We start from the raw sequence: 13,885 nt of genomic DNA, 5'->3' as shown, positions 1-13,885 counted from the left end.
GCAACATCAAAAACTGTTTCGAAAAGGGTGATGCCTTTTCAAGTTTGAAACAAAGCGAAAATCTGCTTCTAAATTCCTATCTTTGATATGCTGGACGAGATCAGAATTGCAGTTTGAACGTGTCTATATTACTAAATGAAAAAAAAAAACGGTCATCGGATACCAGCTGTAGGTTGCCTATCTAACAGTTTCTAGGGGCCAAAAAAGTTGATTTTCAGTATTTCAAGTAATTACTGACCGATTTATCAAAAATTAAAATGCTACCATTACTTATTCATTAACTGGTATAATATTAAGTTAAAGGTTTAATACTGTTGGTCAATTTATGTCTTGAGGCAGCATTCTCACAGCGTGAAAATGACTCAGACTATATTCATCCACAATTTGAGGATAAGAGAGCTCAGCCACTTCCAATAAACTTTACATAATTTAAAACCTTTTTGGAAACATTTCTTCCCTGACACCTTTCCTCCCTTTCCTCTCCCCAAAGCACTGAAAAAAATATCGCTTACTATATTTCCACTGTTCATGCGGTAAAACTTCAGCGTCAGAAACGACGTTTTAAGTTTTTACTTCTTCACTACTAATTCTATTCGCAAAAAATTGAGTACAGTGTCCACATATACATATAATGAAGACACCAACAAAATAATATCATTATATGACATATAGTTTGGAGGAAAACCAAACTTTTAAAAAAATGAAAATAGCTCTCAGCCTCTGCTGTACAAATATTTACAGAATTTAGAAGACAGTCTCCTACTACTGTGCCATATTGGTCTTCGATTACGGAAATTAAAAAGAATCGGTGTCATTATAATTGGCATTATACTTCGTACAGAAATGTGACGTACTTTTGATACATTTAGCACATAGTTTACAGAGCTTACCGCTTGTAATGAAACTGTTGATGGTATTTCCGAGTCATTTAGAGTCCACGGCATTCACTCGTTTGCAACGAAGTCGTTGTTGTTACTTCCTATTACTTTATCCTCCTGAACACCGACAGCGAGTAATCGCAATAAGTAACATCCGCGTCGGCTTCCCATAATTAAGAAAATTAACAGCACTGGCTTGGAACGAAGAATCGGTGGGATTTTACCGGATTATAAGCGCCGCTCCTCGGGTGTTCGATGGACTACCGATATTGTAGCTTCATGTACGGTGAAAGTTCTTCATTAGGGTTTTGGATCTTTGACCCGAAATGTTTTTACACGCTTAACGTCAAATACTTAATGCACTGACTCATCTGTAAACTAACGAGACGTGTGACGAACTGACTGAATAGGCGTTGGTCTTCCTCCAACGGAAACTGTTTAGAGCTTTACACAACTTCAAATTATAATTTTGTACCTATCGGTCGTTTCAAACATAGAATATATTTTCAAGTTTTAAACAAATAGGAAGAATGGTCATCGTTGAATGCACGAGGAATTTGTACCTGAATATGATCATGTAATGGTTTGTGTTGTGATTGTGTTAAACATGACTTTCATAACAGTACATACTAATGCTTACTCTGCAATATACACGTAAGTGTTTGGGAGAGAATGCACAGAAACACTTGTAGATTATTTCTCTATCGTTCCAAACCAGAACAGCACGTGGCAAGAATGAACACGCAAAACTTTCCGAGAGAGATCTGATTTCTCTTATTTCATCACGATGGTCGTTGCTCCCAATCTAGCTATGAGTCAGCAAAAGAACTAAAGGGCCACTTTTTTGAAATCCGTCATTTCCCTCCACCGCGAGCAGAAGTTTTCAATTTAGCTCAGAGGTCATCAGTCCCTAAGCTTACACACTACTTAACCTAAATTATCCTAAGGGCAAACACACACACCTATGCCCGAGAGAGGACTCGAACCTCCGCCGGGACCAGCCGCACAGTCCATGACTGCAGCGCCTAAGACCGCTCGGCTAATGCCGCGTGGCAATGGCGTTGCAGTTCCCTCGTGTCCTTAGAGAAGAGGTGAATCTTCCGGTGGGGGGAGAGGGAGGGGGGGGGGTGTCGGAAATGTCAAAGGCTGTCAAAAACGTCGTCATACTATTGCACACTGCACTGCAATCTGTCGTTTTCGACTGCGAAATGTGTAAAACCAAAACCTCAAAGGAAGAGATGGTTTCATTGATGCCCAGTGTGCCACCTCCCGAAGACTTTTCGTGTCGATTCTGAGCACTAGTACGTCTTAAATGTTTTCCTGAACCACGCATAACGGAACCACGTGATTTAAATGCTGGGCGTCGCGATTCTGACTCCCTTCACCGAGACATCAACAGACAAGGAGAGATGTGGTTAAGCGATGTGTGCCCACATCCCATACCAAGTTTACGGTGGCGTTGGGCAGAATTTTGATGAAATTTTGTGCAAATGTGACGTTATTATCCCATCATACCTTACTTCAACTTCTGAGTTCTGACCTTCTGTCACATCTGTCGACGCCATCTTGTTGTTTGCAGCATTCTGGGAACCCGAGAGTGAGGTTGCAGGGCACCACCCTTCTGCATCACTATAGAGGAAGGCTGTAGGCAAACTTAAGCCTAATTTCACATTTTTTGTTGCCGTGTGGGAAAACATTATAGTTTCAGAGAAATGGTCCTTTAATTCTTTTGCACAGTGCAGTTTGCCATTCGGAAGAGAAATTTGGCGATTGAGATTTCGTGAAAAATTCTCACTGCAACGTTACAGCAGTGGAGCATCATCTATCGAGAACGACTGATGTGGTTTTCTGACTCTTGACTAGCACGTGAAATGTTCGAGAATCTGCCTAGGACAGCAAAGTCTATGATGAGAAGAAACAGTTTCCTGCAGAGTGAAAATTGCTGTAGGTAAGCAGGGTCCTACAGCCATGGGCTCATTTCGAGTGCCCGGTCTTTCAAGTGTCTTTAGTCTACGCCATTTATCTGACCGTGCAAAGGGGATTTACAGTTTAACGTGGAAGACGAACTACGTGTCGTTCTTGGGTATTCATCAAGGCTAGGTTAAAAGTACAGGGCGCGTCAAAACATGTATACACACTTTGAACTGTCATAGACAATTTATTTCCCGTTCTACAAGGTTCTACTATCTGTGAGAAAGTAATGTTATGTTTCTTCAACAGGTGGCAGCAGTGGCAAGGAAGTAACTGCAATATGACGGACGTGCGTTTGAGCTTTGAAGGGCGGAAGCAGATAATTAAGTGGTAGTGGAAGTTTGAGAATGTAGCTGCGGTTCGAAGACAGTGGAGAAGTGAGTATGGTACAGAACCACCTTCAAAATTAACAATTACACGTCTACGAGACAAATTCAAAATTCATGGAACAGTGTGTGATGTGCATAAACGTCGAACAGGGCGAACTCGTACAGCTACAAGTGATGATTCTACAACTGCGATCTTGGAACTGTTTCAGCGTTCGCCTCAAGAATCTTCAAGGCAAGCGGCACGTGAGAGTTATGTAAGTGCTAGTAGTGTGCTACGCATTCTGAAGAAAGGTAAGTTTCGTGTGTACATTCCTAGGCTGGTGCAACAGCTAAGTGACGACGATCCAGATCGAAGGTTAGAATTTTGTGAATGGGTTCAGGAGATGATGAGACGTGAACTGGGATTTATGGGTAGCATAATTTGGTCGGATGAAGCCCAGTTCAAACTCAATGGAACTGTCAATAGGCACAACTGTGTGTACTGGGCTGAAGATAATCCTCACATTACAGTTGAAAAGGCTGTGAATTTGCCTGGTGTAAATGTGTGGTGTGGTTTGTCTGCAAGGGGACTCATTGGGCCTTTCTGCTTTGAAGGTACTGTTACTGGAGAAACGTACCTAACAATGCTTGCTGACTCCATTTTCCCTGCCATTCATGCATTATACGGTAATGATGAGTTTTATTTCCAACAAGATGGCGCCCCACCGCATTGTCATTGGGACGTACGACCATACCTGGATCACAATGTGCCAGGCCAGTGGATAGGATGAAGGGGACCAATCGAGTTTCCTGCACGCTCTCCAGACCTCACGTCGCTGGATTTCTTCTTATGGGGCACCGCAAAAGATGAGGTGTACAAACGTAAACCACGTAACCTGGACACACTTTGGAATGAGATTCAGGCGGTGTATGCAGAAATCTCATAGGACACTTTGGTACGATGTACGGAATCAGTGGTGACTCGTACTCAGAAATGTATTGATGCTGAAGGCCACCAGTTTGAACATTAATCACATTTGCAAAGTACATTTATTTTTCCAATTGGACTTTAAGCTTTCCATTTCCAGGCATTTAACATTGTAGAACGGGAAATAAATATTCTATGACCATTCAAACCGTGTACACAATTTTGACGCACTCTGTATGTTGAAAATTTCCATGGTCTGACCGTGATTGGTTTCGAGACGGGCGCTCTACCAGTAGACCACGGGGCCGTCAGCTTGTAACGCCGGAAATGCATATCCTCCTATTTCCATCTATTGTACTATAAATTTTTTTCCTTATTTTGTTACCTGAAGATATGACATTTCTATGTCTTTATGTATTGTAATTGCTTTATTATTTGCATATATATATCTTTATGCATTTATGTCGCTGTATAATTAGTTGTAAATATTATTTGTATTTTTGCGCTGGGTCTGGCCTAGGGAAAATTATGCTATCGAACGATTACATCGATAGGCCGTGTGGAGAACGAAAGTGTTTAGGATCTTTGGTAGTGTTAACTCTGCCGGATGGAGCGCGGGCAGAGGGAGTCTGGCTGGAGTAGGGCGGTGGAACAGGTGAGTGACGCTCCCGCGAGTTGACGCGCTTTCGGGGTTTGGCAGTATGTAATTGCGCTCGACTTGCTATGATAGTTTCTGACACGGTGTCGCAGACGGGAAGCATTAGCTGGTGCACATCAAGAGCCCGTTTTCCCTGGTGACAGTGTCGAGAAGAAGGCGCGCCAACATCCAGCTTCTGCAACAGCGACGGCCGACAATGAGTGACTGTCGCCCCCTCCTCGACCGACGACTTCAAACCTTCAATCAACCAACAAGGAAGACTGGAAGCACGTAAAGTTTTAGAACTGTATGGCAGACCACAGCTTTTCAAACTGTTCCATTTGCCTCACAAAATTACAGCAACTTAGCATGAACCTTTGTTGCTCATTGTCCCAATTGCATTACCAAGCAGGGTCCCTTCCTTTTCCGGAATGAATCAGAGTGTCGTTGAAATTCAAACGCCAGCATTAAAGTAATATCATTCCATTTCACTGCTTTAATTTCAAAGTTCAGTTAAAGTATTCATAGCTGGCTACAATATTTAGATCACACAAGCACAAATTAAGAGTGCAAGTTTTGTTACCATATTTTAGCTTAGCTGTCACTGCAGCTCAGCTTGGTACGTACTAAATTTTACTATTGTTAATTGTCCAGAGTCATTTAATTGAAGTTCAAAGTTAAATCTCTTATTTCTAAATTGCGTAGATTCAAGTAGCTTTTGAAATGATTGTTGAGGTAGCCCAAGACTAACCTTATTTTATTGAATTTCGTAGTGCTTCAGAAACAAAGTTCAATATTAATTTCAGTCACTAAATTAACTTTCAATTGTCCGGTTTTATTAATTATTTTACTAAATTAAGTCAGAGTGCAGCGAAATTTATTACTTCTGACAAACATTCAGTTTTCACACAACACGTGTCAACCTTCAGTTGCCACGCTTTTAGTGCTAAATATATGTGCATTAATCTTTCATTTTCAGTTATTATAGTAGTTGTCCATGGGACTGGCGACCGTAATTTTCCCCAAATCTTAAACATCTAATTAACGCCAATTAATTGTTAACGTAACGACCGCACATTTACTTTCTTTAGTAACTTTACTCCTTTTCAAAATTAATTTCCACCAATTTCATTTGCATTTTTCCTTTCATTTAGATGTAACCCTTTCCTCCCTCTTTACCGGCAGATTAACTTCGGTGACGATTCCTTTCCCAGTTTGGGGTTTAATTTTTCACTGTCATTAAGGTCGATAAGTGAGGGGGAGGTTACAAGCTAGCGCAGTAGACGAGAGGTGGCTGACCTGGGTGGCATGCTGCCGTGCGGCCCGTCTCCGCCCGCCCACTTGGGCCAGTCGGTGCCGTCCAGGGGGCGGCGGCCCGCCCACGCCAGGTCGTCCTCGCCTCCTTTCCTCCCGTCTCCGGCCCCGTCGCTGCCGCCCTCTTCGCCGCCGTCTTTGTCTTCATCGTGTCGATCGCCGGCGCCTTCTCCGTGCTCACCTTCTCGATCGTCGGTGTCCTCTTCCCTGTTACTCCTCACGCGGTCCTCTGGTGCGTGGCTACCCTACGAGTACAAACGAAACATTGCTACTACTAATAAAACTTGCTGCCAGACAGATTAGGACTGTGCCAGACAGGACCTGAACCCTGAAACTTGGCCTTTCACGGGCAGCTGCCCTATCGATTGCGCTATCCCAGCATTACTCAAGACCCATCCTCACAGCTTTACTTCTAGCATTATCTCATCTCCTACCGTCAACACTTCTACATCTACATCTACATACATACTCCGCAATCCACCATACGGTGCTTGGCGGAGGGTACCTCGTACCACAACTAGCATCTTCTCTCCCTGTTCCACTTCCAAACAGAAAGAGGGAAAAATGACTGCCTATAGCCTCTGTACGAGCCCTAATCTCTCTTATCTTATCTTTGTGGTCTTTTCGCGAAATATAAGTTGGCGGCAGTAAAATTGTACTGCATCAGCCTCAAATGCTGGTTCTCTAAATTTCCTCAGTACCGATTCACGAAAAGAACGCCTCCGTTCCTCTAGAGACTCCCACCCGAGTTCCTGAAGCATTTCTATAACACTCGCGTGATGATCAAACCTACCAGTAACAAATTCAGCAGCCCGCCTCTGAATTGCTTCTATGTCCTCCCTCAATCCGACCTGATAGGGATCCCAAACGCTCGAGCAGTACTCAAGAATAGGTCGTATTAGTGTTTTATAAGCGTTCTCCTTTACAGATGAACCACATCTTCCCAAAATTCTACCAATGAACCGAAGGCGACTATCCGCCTTCCCCACAACTGCCACTACATGCTTGTCCCACTTCATATCGCTCTGCAATGTTACGCCCAAATATTTAATCGACGTGACTGTGTCAAGCGCTACACTACTAGTGGAGTATTCAAACATTACGGGATTCTTTTTCCTATTCATCTGCATTAATTTACATTTATCTACATTTAGAGTTAGCTGCCATTCTTTACACCAATCACAAATCCTGTCCAAGTCATCTTGTATCCTCCTACAGTCACTCAACGACGACACCTTCCCGTACACCACAGCATCATCAGCACTTCAAACTTTAAACTCTGCTGCAGAGTGAAAATTTCATTCTGGAAACAATCAACTAGGGTGTGGCTGTGTGTTGAAGCGAAACAAGCGCTGTATCATGTGTGATACACAGAGACGAGTGAGTGCGCCGGCACTTACCCCAGTTCACCGCTAGTAGCGCCACGTCAACTTAACGCGTCTGCGCGTAGCGCAAAAGCATTGCACCGTAATTAAGTATAAAATTAAAAGTCAAAATTTTATGTTCAAACTTTATCAACATACATTTTATTGTAATAACATTTTAGAGGTCAAGTCATAAAGTAATTAAATCAATATTTGTCGTAAAAATACAGTTTTAAGGAAAAAAGTGGCGCTAAATAATGAAGCTAGAAAGCCAGAATTTGGTCAGCATGTGCCTATGGAGGTCATAAATAAGTAGTGCAAGTTCCCAAACATAAGAACTAAAATTAGAGCCAGAATCCACGTTTTAAGAAAAATTGAAGGCGCTAAATATTAGACACGATAATGAAGATGAAGTCCCACACTCCTTGACAGAGCGTAGGGGACGATGCGGGAGACCCGCACCGCAGTACTAGGCAAGGTCCTAGCGGAGATGGTTTGCTATTGTCTTCCTCCGACAGTAATGAATATGAATTATGATGATGAAGACGACACAACAACACCCAGTCATCTCGAGGCAAGTGAAAATCCCTGACCCCGCCGGGAATCGAACCCGGGACCCCGTGCTTAGGAAGCCAGAACACTACCGTGAGCTGCGGACGTATTAGACTTAGAAACGTGAAAATTTGTAAGATGCTTCAGGTTAACCTAAAATAATAACTAAGAGACCACATTAAGCTACCTCTCATAGTTTTGGAGTAATTTAAGGAAAACCAAATTTGTAACCAAAATATACTCATTTGTAGTAGATTAGGTACCTGTAATTTTAATGATAGAAAATTTTGGTTACAGCAGATGATAAAACCTACTAAATAATGGAGCTATAACAAATTTTAGAATTATAGTGTTAATAACAGCCAATACAAGTTCTGTTAAAGTTATAGTTCAGAGGTAACGATCTACCGTTGGTTCCACTATAAAAGTTCTAGAAGGCAAAGTTTTTATTCAAGTGAACTGAAATTTTTTCTGTGATTTGAGCCAACTTACCTGAATGCATGTAAAAATTGAGAAGATTCTAAATTAATTCTTAACTTGGTTATTAAAGATTATGTGCCCGAGAAAGCGGTCGTTCAGGGGCTGCTGTCGTGTGCATAAGACAGATGACAGCTGATGTTCCCTTGGCCGTCCGCTGCGGCACATATATAAATATAACCCGAGAGGCAGGAAGAAGGTTCACTTAGCACTCAGCCACTGTAAGATCCACGTCCGTTAAACGTCGGATCGCGCTCTGCCTCGGATGACGTCAGAGACTGACTATGACAAATCGCGTATTTTCTGTAATAACTGATAATGAACTCGCGAGGATTGCACACAGTTCGCTAAAGTAACTGTTAGTGTGCCGATCGTGACAATTACAAATCCGGGAGGCAAGTGGTAACTATTATTTCCACTTTCGTAGCGAACATTTACTTTGAACATTTATTTGAGTATTAGTAGTCAGGGCGAAGGACTATTTGGTAGGAACGTACAGTAGAAGAAGCCTCTGAACTAATAATAGTGCTGTTTAAGATAGAAAGATTTACTGTCAATTGAACATAGTGACTTTCAAAGTGTTGTACGAGAGATATTTTAGTAAATATATGCATGTTTCAACCACAAAAGTATACCTTCATTTATAATCACACCCCAGATACCACTAATAGAAAGAGAATAGAAACATTTATTTCAGTGGGCTGGACCAAAATGTGGCCGAGCAGACTGGAAACAAAGGTCAGTATGGTCGCCATCGCTGTCTGGCTGACCACAAACTTAATTACCAAGCTCCCGTAAGAAAGACGACGAACAACAATAAGCAACCATCATCATTTATAGTTAAACCTGCCGCCACACAGTACTCCGCAGTATCCTTTCTTCTAGGACTGCTAGTCGTGCAGATTAGGAAGGAGAACTTAAGTGAAAGCAGGAGATGTATTGGTGTACGCAAAACTGTGAGGAAAGGTCATGAGTCGTACATAGGTAGCTCAGTTGGTAGAGCTCTTGCCCGCTAGCGTGATGGAATCAGGGTTCGAGTCCCTTTCTGTCACACGGTTTAAATCTGCCAGGAACGTTCATATCAGGGCACACTCGGCTGCAGAGTGGAAATTTTATTCTAGGATCACTACTAACACTGTTGTACTACATTCCACTTATTGAGAAATTTCAGTGAACAACTTACTGTCTAAAAACTAAAGAATAGAATCACCAATATCGTAAGCAGTAAATACCCACTATTTTATCAGAAGTATCCAGCAATAATTTTTATGACATTTGCTGGCGACACTTTCAATGAGGTGTCCTGTACACGAATAGCAGCCCACTCTTTCTCAAGAGCCGGAACCAGTGAAGGTAGAGACGTTGGACACTGAGGTCTGGAGTGAAGCTCAAGTTCTACCTCATTTTAAAGGTAAAAATCTTAAACATGGCTGCGATTCAGCAACTGTATAAATCTGAAGGGGTTGAAAAAATCAGCCAACTAGCTGCAAGCCGAAGGTTTATTTAACCCTTGTCCTAGGTTTAGATATTTATATAATTTTATATGTGACAAGAGCCACTTGGTGCAACTAATGAAATTTACCACCATGTGATGTAACAAGGCCCTCTCCTGAAGAAGATATTTTTGTAAATATCGAAATCTAGGTCAAGGGCTAGACAAACTTTCTTTTTTTTTCTTTTTCTTTTTTTTCTGCAAATGCTTAGCTGATTTTTTTCAACATCTTCATTTCAAAGATGTAATAAAATGGAACACCTACAGCTCTCTTTAATATGTTATTTATTATATGGCTACCAATTTCAGTGATTCAGTAAACCATCTTCAGGCCTAAATTGACGGGGTTAACTCCAATCGTATACACAATTCATCAGTAGGCAACATCTATGACCTCGTTTTCGCAGACTACCTGTAACAACAGTGTTGCGTCTTCAATCATCAACTACACTATGTGATCATAAGTATCCTGACACCCCCAAAAACACACGTTTTTAATAGTAGGTGCATTGTGCTGCCACCTACTGCCAGGTGCTCCATATCAGCGACCTCAGTGGTCATTAGACATCGTGAGAGAGCCGAATGGGGCGCTCCGCGAAATTGACGGACTTCGGATGTTGTCAGCTGATTTTGCGTCATACGTCTATACGGGAGATTTCCACACTCTTAAACGTCCCTAGGTCCACCGTTCCCCATGTGATAGTGAAGTGGAAACGTGAAGATACACATACAGTACAGTAGCGTACCTCGTCTGTTGATTGACAGAGACCGCCGACAGTTGAAAAGGGTCGTAATGTGTAATAGGCAGACATCCAAACCATCTCACAGGAATTCCAAACTGCATCAAGATCCACTGCAAGTACTATGACAGTTAGGAGGGAGGTGAGAAAACTTGTTCGAGAGGCTGCTCATAAGCCACACATCACGCCGGTAGTTAACAAACGACGCCTCGCTTGATGTAAGCAGCATAAACATTGGACGATTGAACAGTGGAAAAACGTTGTGTGGAGTGACGAATCACGGTACACTATGTGGCGATCCGATGGTAGGGTGTGGGTATGGTGAATGCCCTGTGAACGTCATCTGCCAGCGTGCGTGGTGCCAACAGTAAAATTCGGAGGCGGTGGTGTTATGGTGTGGTGGTGTTTTTCATGGAGGGGTCTTGAACCCATTGTTGTTTTGCGTGGCACTATCACAGCATAGGCCTACATTGATGTTTTAAGCTTTTTGTTTTTGCTTCCCACTGTCGAAGAGCTATTCGATCGAGCACCTGTTCATAATTCACTGCCTGTGGTGGAATGGTTACACGACAATAACGTCCCTGTAATGGACTGTCCTGCAGAGAGTCCTGACCTGAATCCTATAGATCACCTTTGGGTTGTTTAGGAATGCCGACTTCATGCCAGGCCTCAGCGACCGACATCGATACCTCTCCTCAGTGCAGCTCTTCGTGAAGAATGGGCTGCCATTCCCCACGAAATCTTCCAGCACCTGATTGAACGTATGACTGCGAGAGTGGAAGCTATCATCAAGGCTAAGGGGTGGGGGTGGGGGAGGTGGGGGGGGGGGCGCACGCAATATTGAATTCCAGCATTACCGGTGGATGGCGCTAAGGGCGCTACGAACTTTTACATCATTTTCAGCTAGGTGTCCGGATGTTTCTGATCACATAGTGTACCAACTACGTCTGTGTTCTATCGGCTTCGGGTCGGGACCCTAGGCAGTTAAATATATTTCAGGAATGTTATCGCCCACCACCCATTGCTTCACTGATGCTGTTAATGACGGGGTGCATTGACATACATGTACAACCATCGTCTCCGAAATGTTCCTGTTGTGTGCATTTAGCGACTTGGAAGAAACCCTTACTAAAGTAAACAGATCAAAACAAAGGGTAATTAAGAGCCTTAGAGAACACCTCTGCCACGTAATTCAAATGCTGAAAAGGATATACCAAACAGCTGATATTGTAATGAATACCGAAGGGACTAAGAATATTAAATTAAAAACTATTCAAGGACTAACAGAAGGGTTTGCCATTTCATATACGTCACTGAACATACGCATTACCCACGCCTCGTAAGAATTGAATACAGAGATAAGTCCCATGTTAAAAATAAATTATGAAAAGAAACAAATGTTTCACTACCATCGGGTTATACGGGGTGATTCAAAAAGAATACCACAACTTTAAAAATGTGTATTTAATGAAAGAAACATAATATAACCTTCTGTTATACATCATTACAAAGAGTATTTAAAAAGGTTTTTTTTTTCACTCAAAAACAAGTTCAGAGATGTTCAATATGGTCCCCTCCAGACACTCGAGCAATATCAACCAGATACTCCAACTCGTTCCACGCTCTCTGTAGCATATCAGGCGTAACAGTTTGGATAGCTGCTGTTATTTCTCGTTTCAAATCATCAATGGTGGCTGGGAGAGGTGGCCGAAACACCATATCCTTAACATACCCACATAAGAAAAATTCGCAGGGGGTAAGATCAGGGCTTCTTGGAGGCCAGTGATGAAGTGCTCTGTCACGGGCTGCCTGGCGGCCGATTCATCGCCTCGGATAGTTGGCGTTCAGTTAGTTACGGACAGATAAGTGTCAATGTGGTGGCGCTCCATCCTGCTGAAACATGAATTGTTGTGCTTCTTGTTCGAGCTGAGGGAACAGCCAATTCTCTACCATCTCCAGTTACTGTAGTCCAGTTACAGTAGCACCTTCGAAGAAAAAAGGACCAAAAACTTTATTGGCTGAAATGGCACAGAAAACGTTCACCTTAGGCGAGTCACGTTCATACTGAGTTGTTTCCCGCGGATTCTCAGTGCCCCACGCTGAACAACTGTCGTCGATTCACTTCTGCCGTACTCAATAACACAAAAAGCTTTCTGTTGAGCGGTCGCCATCTTAGCATCAACTGACGCTGACGCCTAGTCAACAGCGCCTCAAGCGAACAAATGTACAACTAAATGAAACTTTATAGCTCCCTTAGTTCGCCTTTTGTCGTTGCAGAGTTTTAAATTCCTAAAGTTGTGGTATTCTTTTTGAATCACCCTGTATTACAGTTATGAAAAAAAGGGAAGACGGTCTTCAGAGATGTATGTACAGACCTGAACAAATGCTCAAAAAAATATAACTCAGAAATTTCAATGCTTAAGACTAGGGTAGTGTCACTTCAGTTAAAATATCCAGTATAGTAATCCAATCCAATATAATAAACAACAGAAAATCCGTAGAAAAAATCTCTCATTTCTGCTATCGTGGAGCACATATAAATTACAATAAAGATCGAGATACAGAAACGTTTTGAACACATGTGTGGTACTATAACTAGAAAGTTGAATAATAGTACAGGAAAGGACAGCAGAATCAGAATTATGAAGTAATAGCAAAACCAGTTTTAATGTGTGGGAGTGAGCACTGCGTGTCTGCACAGAAGGAGATGAGTAAGATCCAAACATCGGAAATGAGATTATAGGATGCTCAAGATTACACAGCATAAGTAACGAAGTCACAGGAACATAATTTAATGTTTATAATGTTGCGCAAAGGTGGAGCGATTATAGAAGAAAATGGACAGAACATATCAACAGAATGAATGAAGACAGAATGCCAAATCAGATAAGGCTTTATACGTAATAAGAAGAAGAGATCCTCGAAGATTTAGGGAAAGGTAGCAACAAATCTCACTGTCAAGCCTGAACATGGATTTTGCCTACACCATGAAGTGCAGAAGAAGAAGAATATTCGCGGTGATAGGTGTTTTATGTATAGACAACGCATTTGATCTTCGTCAGTAGTAAATGAAACAGTAAAAAATAGTAAGGAAACTTGATGGAACCTGTGGAGAGAGTTGCTGGTCTTGCTCATGACGTAAGCAGATAACTAAATGCAACGTGCATGGAGGTGACGAGGACACTTTGTACTGATTCACAGCAGAAGATTGCACCGGAATCTGC

General features: G+C 42.2%; 1 protein-coding gene across 1 annotated transcript in view; it reads right to left on the bottom strand.

The window, feature by feature from the left end:
- The window catches only part of LOC126456459 (uncharacterized), a 262,405-nt gene that overhangs the window by 29,698 nt on the left and 218,822 nt on the right, over positions 1-13,885 (bottom strand). The window contains exon 5 of the mRNA XM_050092213.1: positions 6,022-6,281. Within this exon, the coding sequence (XP_049948170.1) occupies positions 6,022-6,281 (260 nt within the window). The remainder of the gene's footprint in view (positions 1-6,021; positions 6,282-13,885) is intronic.

Source organism: Schistocerca serialis, chromosome 1 (assembly GCF_023864345.2).
Source record: "Schistocerca serialis cubense isolate TAMUIC-IGC-003099 chromosome 1, iqSchSeri2.2, whole genome shotgun sequence".
Taxonomy (NCBI): domain Eukaryota; kingdom Metazoa; phylum Arthropoda; class Insecta; order Orthoptera; family Acrididae; genus Schistocerca; species Schistocerca serialis.
The sequence above is the reverse complement of the archived record's forward strand: the minus strand, read 5'-3'. Positions and strand labels throughout refer to the sequence as shown.